This window comes from Myxine glutinosa, chromosome 4 (assembly GCF_964187855.1).
Source record: "Myxine glutinosa chromosome 4, kmMyxGlut1.1, whole genome shotgun sequence".
Lineage (NCBI taxonomy): Eukaryota > Metazoa > Chordata > Myxini > Myxiniformes > Myxinidae > Myxine > Myxine glutinosa.
In genome coordinates, this window is record NC_136264.1 from 90,624,387 (window position 1) to 90,631,630 (window position 7,244).

The 7,244-nt window shown below is 44.6% G+C and overlaps 2 protein-coding genes across 2 annotated transcripts; both read left to right on the forward strand.

The window, feature by feature from the left end:
- Positions 1-395: 395 nt before the first annotated feature.
- LOC137415848 (uncharacterized) lies at positions 396-3,406 on the forward strand. The gene is made up of 6 exons (XM_078776137.1): positions 396-492; positions 799-1,020; positions 1,168-1,389; positions 1,525-2,322; positions 2,450-2,946; positions 3,062-3,406. Exons 2-6 carry the CDS (start codon positions 808-810, stop codon positions 3,393-3,395), a joined length of 2,064 nt encoding a protein of 687 aa, XP_078632263.1. The 5' UTR covers positions 396-492; positions 799-807; the 3' UTR covers positions 3,396-3,406.
- Positions 3,406-5,559, forward strand: LOC137415424 (uncharacterized). The gene is made up of 4 exons (XM_068101008.2): positions 3,406-3,751; positions 3,946-4,241; positions 4,369-4,820; positions 5,029-5,559. The coding sequence occupies exons 1-4, from the start codon at positions 3,674-3,676 to the stop codon at positions 5,373-5,375; spliced, it is 1,173 nt and encodes a 390-aa protein (XP_067957109.2). The 5' UTR covers positions 3,406-3,673; the 3' UTR covers positions 5,376-5,559.
- Positions 5,560-7,244: the final 1,685 nt, after the last annotated feature.

The following is a 7,244-nucleotide window of genomic DNA, read 5'->3' on the forward strand; positions in this document are numbered from 1 at the left end:
GAAGGAAAAGGTGAGATACGACGTGGAAAGGGACAAAAGAGTAGAACAGCAGAGCAGCTCGTACCTCACCACACATGCACAGCCACCATCTTGCCGCGCCCAAACACACCGACAGCCAGCAGGGGGCGAGAGAGAGAGAGAGAGAGAGAGAGAGTTGAAGAGAGAGAGAGAGAGAGAGAACGCTTCACGAATTTGCGTATCATCCTTGCGCTCTTCGTTGCCTGAAATTCTCTATTGTGAAACTTTTGAAACATTTGAAACATTTGGAGAATTAGACTATATACTACCCCTTTAATAGAGGCAGCGTGCATACGTCACCATCTTACGTGCCTCGTCACGCCTTCTCGTGTCCCGTGTTCTTCCTGGTCAGGCGACATCTTGGTTTTGGAGACATTTCGTGCTTGTTCTGACTTATCGTCGTCTGGAAATAGAAGCTGTTTTCTTTGTGAGATTCGCGTTCGTAAAAGGTTTTCCTGAAGTTAAATTGCAATCGTAAGTTTTTTAAAATATTTCCCTCACAACACACGTGTACATGTGTATATCATATGCGCTTCACTAACGATCAATAACGATTAGCACTGCCATCCGAACGAGATGAACACATATCTACCTTGAATCCAATACACTCTGCAATGCGATGCTGACTGTGGTAACAATGTGGTACTCGGTTTATATATTTATTTATCTGGTGTAATCCTGACCACAGAGGTAAATAAATGTTCATGTTTGTAATGTATGTTGAAGCATATTTGTTGAATTCATTAAAGCGTGGGTTTCTGAATGCTACTGTAACTGTAGATCGACAGAATGCCCAAACAAGGGCTCACTCCATCTGAGTGGCGACGGCGTTTGCGAGAGTACGCGAGTGGTGCGTTTCATTTCGGACGAGGCCAGCGCCCACCCAAAGGATCACGCTGGGGGAACGAAATCACCAAGATAGACAGCTGCTCTAGACATGGGAGGAGAGGATGTACGGACCTGTTTGGTAACCGGGTATGGTGTAAATGCAGCTATCACGTGGTAAGTAAAAAGTCCGCTCGATATAAATGCTTCTTTTTTGTTTGTTTTTTTGTAACTCCTTTAACCCAATTATTGTTGTATCGTGCGTACGAAGTCATCAGAATGAAACACGAGAATATTTAACATAAATGTTGCATTTTTTAAAAGCCACTCATTCTCGATACAAGTGAACTGAGGTCTTCAAAGGATGCTGGTGTCGGTGCCATGGCAACTACTTCATCTACATCTGCAGTGCCAATTAGCCAATTCCCACCAATGGCAAGTACCACATCGATACCACCGATGTTGGCATCAACCCACCCTCCGGTTCACCCACCATCTGTGCCACTGGTGCCATACTCTTCATTCAAGGCAGAAAATGCAACAAAGGTTTGATTTATTGTTCCTTTATCTGCTTAGATGTGTACACTGTATTTGTGGTGAAAACAGATTTAAATTTTCACGATACGTTTATTTGGAAAACTCTAAACTTTTAAACACAGCTGCTTGTTTTTGTTTTTGCAGCTGATGTTTCCAACGAACTATGGTGAGCATCTGCCTGCCGGTTGGGGGCAGAATGTGGACATAGGGGACAAAGAGTGGATCGGGAAGGCTCTCTTCGTGGAAAAGGGCAGATTGAAGGACTCTTTGTCCAACTGGAACATGCCACCTGAACTGAAAAGGGAATGTTCCACCCAGCCGTGTGTGGAGGTGTACTTCCACAGGCGTCTCTTCCTCTGGATGCCCAGGAAGATGTGGAGCATTAACTTCTATTGCCCCAAGTGCCCAAACAGACCTTCGCTTCGCTCCAAGGGCTTGTATAACAGGGTTCGCCTCGTCCTGGACTTGCGGGACTATTATTACCTGGCGGCAGAGTACATGGACTGTGGACGATGCAAGGGGACCTTCATCGCATATGACAGCCGTCTGCTGGAGCAGTTAGCCGATGGTCCAAAATCAGTTTTTCCTGCTTTACTGACATACAAGTATGCTTGTGATCGTGCTGTTGTTTCGCTGTTACGATCTCGCACACTCGGGAACTCTCCAACTGCTCTCCAACATAATCTCCAGGAGTTGCACAGCGAAGAATGGCTTCGAAAGCAAATGCGCTATCTTTCAGACTGCAGGCAACATATGAAGGGTTTGCACGGCATGCACATACAACCACCGAGGTATCAAGAGGCACCTGCTTTCAAGATCCTCCCAAATGCCAAGTGGTTCTTGGCGTCATATGTAAGGGATGTCTGGGGTCGTCTTCCTGAGATGAAGGCCTCCATCACTTCCACATTTGGGGCAGTGCTGAAGATTGACGCCACAAAAAAGGTGTGTGTCGACGTGTGTATGTCCTATACAATTATTTATCTCTTCGGATTTGCCCTCCACACATGACAATTATTAAAATGTATTCATAGTCATTGTACAATAAATACAACTCCATTGTACCCTGCAGGTATGCAAGAAGTTACAAGGAGAGACAGGTAATTCAGCGAGTTGGTGTATGAACATCGGAAATGAAAATGGAGAGATTCTTCTCTCCATTATAACAACATCTGAGGCTTGCCCCACATTGAAGGATATGGCAAATGGACTTATGGACCGCTATCAAAAAGCGGGGAAGGAGCCACCAAAACTCCTATACACCGACAGAGACTGTTGCAGTATGTTTGGCCCGTCCAAATTCGCTGTTCTCTTCAATAGATGGGAAGACATCGAGGTACGTCTAGACATCTGGCATTTTATGCGTCGTCTGGCCCTCGGATGTACAACAGAGTCCCATCCATTGTACGGAACATTCATGGCTCGCCTTTCCCATTGCATATTTGAATGGGACAAAGCTGATGTCGATGCGCTGGCACATGCCAAGAAAAGTGAGATGGTGAAAATGGGCCTCTCTAACCCCAGTGAGTCTGCAGTTCATAAAGCCATTACAAGGGAAGAGTTGGCCAGGTAGGTCATTATTACTATTATTATCTGAAGAACATGATCCTGTGAAAATGCTCCAGTTATATCTACAAACTCACGTACTGTATACATGTACCTAATGTTCTTCACTCTCTTCCAGACACTGTCGGAGGCGGACCAGAGGTGCTGAAAAAACTAAGGAGGCTGTAGAGGAATTGATACTCTCTATGTCCAGTGCTACAGACTCTCTTGGAGTTTGTCTGCTGAAGGAAGAGATGAAGACCATCTGGGAGGAGCAAAAGAGGCACGCAGCTTGCATTCAAGATGTGTCCGAGATATCTCTCTACACCATAACTGGACACGTCACCAAAGGTACAGAGATGCTGCCAGTCTTTCGGTGTGCTAGAGGGTCCACCTCCCTCGAGAACTTCCATCTTCATCTGGCTCGTTTTATACCTGGAACAGCTGCCAAGCATACCTGTTGGATGGGGTGACTCGGTGGAATGCAGCCCGAGCGGCTGCCGCAATTGATGTTCTTGGCAATCCCTTTGGCTTCAGGACCTTTGACACTAGGCTGCAGAACAAGCTCAATGAACTGAGCCAGGAAGTACACCAGAAGGACATTTTCCCTCATTATGTGAAGCCTGGAAAATCGACTGATGAAAAAATTGGCATCGAGTACCTTTTACACCAGTCTGGTTTGATCCTCCCTCAAGATGAAGAGGAGATCAACTCTCAGATCGATGAGGGATTCGAGGAATTTGATGACCTGATGTGCGAAGAAAAAGAACCAACTTCCTGCGCTTTTCAAAATGAGGACCTCCAAACATTTGCTGCACCCAATGAGGATGTATGTTCACAATTTTATCACAAGATCTTTTCCATTCTCATTTTGTGATAATAAAAAAACGCGATTGGTTGTCTTTTCACAATTTGCCTCAATAAATAACTTTCTTTGATGCCATTATAAATCGCTGCTTATGTTTTATTTTTCTTTTGAAGCCTGCTCATCCTGTACGATGAAATATTTTCATTCCGTTGTAGAAAGATGATGACGAAGATGTGGTTGATGAGGTGGAAGAGGATAGTGAAGAATCTGTCGATGCAAAAGGCATACCAGGCTGGGACAAGGTGGACAAACTCGCACAAGCCCTTGTCGAATTGAGTGGCCTTTGTGTTACCAATGCCCAGGCCAAGATTATCAAGAGCCTGTATGGTCAGTTGGTTGACTATGATACCAGGCCTCTGATTTTTAAGGCCCGAGTAAGGAATCCACCCTCGGGACGGTTTGCGAGAATGAAGGGTTCCAGTGGACACTTTGGCGTCGAAGCTGTTAAAAGGTAATATAAAGTGGATATTTTAGGAATCTTCAGAAAAATCACAAACAACTCCTTTTGTCCTTAATCTGTTAGACTTTGAATAGTCAGAAGCAAAAATAATACTTGTGAATTCGTCTTTCTTTTACAGGTGTTTTCTCTCAGCAGGTTCTCCTGCGTCATGTCCATCAAAGAGTCGCATTGTGGAGGCCATCTGCATACGCTTGTGTGACAGGTACACACAGCCAAAACGTGAACACGGCTATGTGTCCAGATGGAAGCTCATCCTGTCGTCCTACAATGGCATAAAGCAGCGTCTGCTGAACAGTGAGGCTTTGCTGGAGGGCACTGACCTGGTGCTCTTCAGTATCAACGAGACGACGCTCACTAGGTGGTACAAGAAGACGGCTCGAATTAATGAAGTGAGGATTTGCTTACAGGGTAAAACCTTACCAGGTGGGCTGACTTGTGCTTCTACTGAGCTCCCCGAGGCATGTCGGCGTCCGACGTCCAAGGAGCCTCCGGCAGACCCACACGTGTTTGAGGAGCCACAAGACACAACTGGACAGGCGTCTAAAAAGAGGAAACCTGCTATGGCCACCGGTATATTATAGCTTGAAAGGTTTATGCAAACATCCATTATCTTTACCACCTTTAAATATATCCAAGTACTCCGAAATAAAAAAAAGTCTTGGCTTGATGTGAAATTTCTCCTTGGCAATGCACTCCATGTCGAAACATCACGTGCCTGCACAATATACTAGTTTGCCTGAAGCTAATAAGTTGTATAACTTTTAAATTTATTTTGCAGCATTACATCCCACTGCGGAAGGTTCTGCTAGTGTGGCAGCACCTGAGCGGACCGAGCCCGTGGTATCCCGCACCACAGCGTGGAGGAAAAGGAGGATGGAACTGGGAGGGTCGTACACTTCCAAGGTTAGCAGGAATCAGTATACCTGTAGGGTGTGTGGCCGGCCAATGACAGCACCTGGGCACACCCAGTTCAGGGGACAGCGATATTGCCCACATGCTCAGGGACAAATATCAAAAGAGCAGTGGCTGGCAGAGAGGAAAGCGGCTTCGGCCAGGGCCAGAGGAGGACCTTCGGAACTCCAAGCAGAGGCGACACCTTTGGAGAGTGGATTGACGACAACATAACGACATGCTCAATTCACGTGATACTGTCGTGGCCAAAAACATTGGCACCCTTGCACTTTTTTGAAATAATGCATCATTTCTTCCAGAAAATTGTTGACATTAAAAAATCTTTTGGTATCCACATTTATATATTTATTTGGTTTGCAGTGGACGATTTGGTTTGCAGATTTACGATTATGTTTTTTAAAATAAATTGTTTTTCACAATCCCTTGATTCTTCTCAAATAAATGTTTTTTTCACAATCCCGAGATTTAATGAAGAGCAAGCAGAACGTCTTGTTCTATTCTCAGTTTTATTTTGCTAAACGTTTTCATGAACCCAGGATTTTGACTTTTCTTCATTACTCTGGTTGACGTGTATCATTACCTCCCCTGGAAATATCAGAACACACGTTTTGGTGGTTGAAAAGGTCATGAAAGTAATTTATGATATACACATTTATACAGTAGTTTTTTGGGAACCAAATTTAAGGAAATGTGAAAAATGGGCTGCATAATATTTAAGGGGTTCAAAGAGAACCTTAAAACAGTGAAATGCTAATAATTCGCAAGTCTCGACTTGTAAACAAAAAATAAATTCGAAAGGGAGAATTCGAAAGACATGGAAAGATTGTCTGCACAACATTTAAAAGGCTTTAGACCATGTTATTCATTTCCATTGAATATGCAAGTTGGCTTTAGACCCCGCCTCTCACGCATTTCACGCATGCGGAGAGAGTTGAAGAGAGAGAGTTGAAGAGAGAGAGAGACTTTGACTTTTAAACTCTTTTTATTATAAAAGTATAAAACAAGAGTACCACCAAAAGCAATTCATCCAGGAAAATCAGTAAAATCATAGCAATCCCGGAAGGAAAAACCAATCGGTGCACTGCAAACCAAGCGACAGAAAAGGTGTAAATACCAAAAAAACACGAGGAGAAAATCTAGGCATAATTTCTAAACTAGGCATAATTTTATATGTACAAATTTACAATCGCATCTGCAACCCTGAGGAGAGACTTAAGAAAGAAAGAGTAGGTCAAGACCAGGGGGGGAAAAACGCCGGCAAGGAGAAGCATGGAACAGTGTATAAGAAACACCCGCACTGTATTATACAGAAATTAACAATTTGTTATCTTGGACCTCACAAATCCCTCCAACACACCAGGTCGCAACAAAATTTGCAAGGTCGTTTGCAGTTTGGACACAGCCAAATTCAAGCTTGAGCCTTGCTGACACCAACGAACTAAAAAACACCATTATACTGCATTCCTGCATGGGTCTGCCGCCCAGCTTCGCCTTCCGCGACAGGTATACGGCCAGTTTAGCGGTAGCGGTTAGGAACCCGAATACAATAGATGTGGTTCCCTTTTTGGGAGAAAAGCCAAAGATGTAAGCTTTCAAAGAAAAGGTAACCTGCAATCTATGGGAAATAAAATTTAACCAATGAAACAAAGGAGAAAGTCTTTCACAATTAATGAAAGCATGAAACAAATCTTCCCTCACCGGACAAAAGGGGCAACAGCCGGAAATGGGGGGAAAAAAACGAATGACAGCATTGGAAGGAACAATCCAGTGGGCCAAACGCCACTGAAGGTCACCTGTTCTTTTAGAAATAAGTCCAGCATACATTGTATCCCATAAAGGCTCAGAGGGGGGACCGGGAGGCAAGAGTCCTTTCCACCGGGTAACCCCAGCTGGAAGTGGGTCCCCAAGAAGAAGTTTCACACAAGACCTATAAATACTCTTGCTGCTCATAGCATGGAAGGGGGGTGACCCTGCGCTCATGGGGGGCAGCTCGTTTGGGGTAAAAGCGACACCTAATTTTGGGACTGTGGGCTCGACCTCTGCGTCCTGCGTCCAATGTAGGCCTAGCTGGTGGCCCCTTCG

Excerpts from the sequence above, each read along its gene's own strand:
- LOC137415848 (XM_078776137.1), top strand. The coding sequence starts at position 808 with ATGCCCAAACAAGGGCTCACTCCATCTGAGTGGCGACGGCGTTTGCGA. Across the intron at positions 1,021-1,167 it reads GTAAATGCAGCTATCACGTG|CCACTCATTCTCGATACAAG; the intron begins GTAAGTAAAAAG and ends ATTTTTTAAAAG. Across the intron at positions 1,390-1,524 it reads AGGCAGAAAATGCAACAAAG|CTGATGTTTCCAACGAACTA; the intron begins GTTTGATTTATT and ends TTGTTTTTGCAG.
- LOC137415424 (XM_068101008.2), top strand. The coding sequence starts at position 3,674 with ATGTGCGAAGAAAAAGAACCAACTTCCTGCGCTTTTCAAAATGAGGAC. Across the intron at positions 4,242-4,368 it reads GGCGTCGAAGCTGTTAAAAG|GTGTTTTCTCTCAGCAGGTT; the intron begins GTAATATAAAGT and ends TTTCTTTTACAG. Across the intron at positions 4,821-5,028 it reads GAAACCTGCTATGGCCACCG|CATTACATCCCACTGCGGAA; the intron begins GTATATTATAGC and ends TTTATTTTGCAG.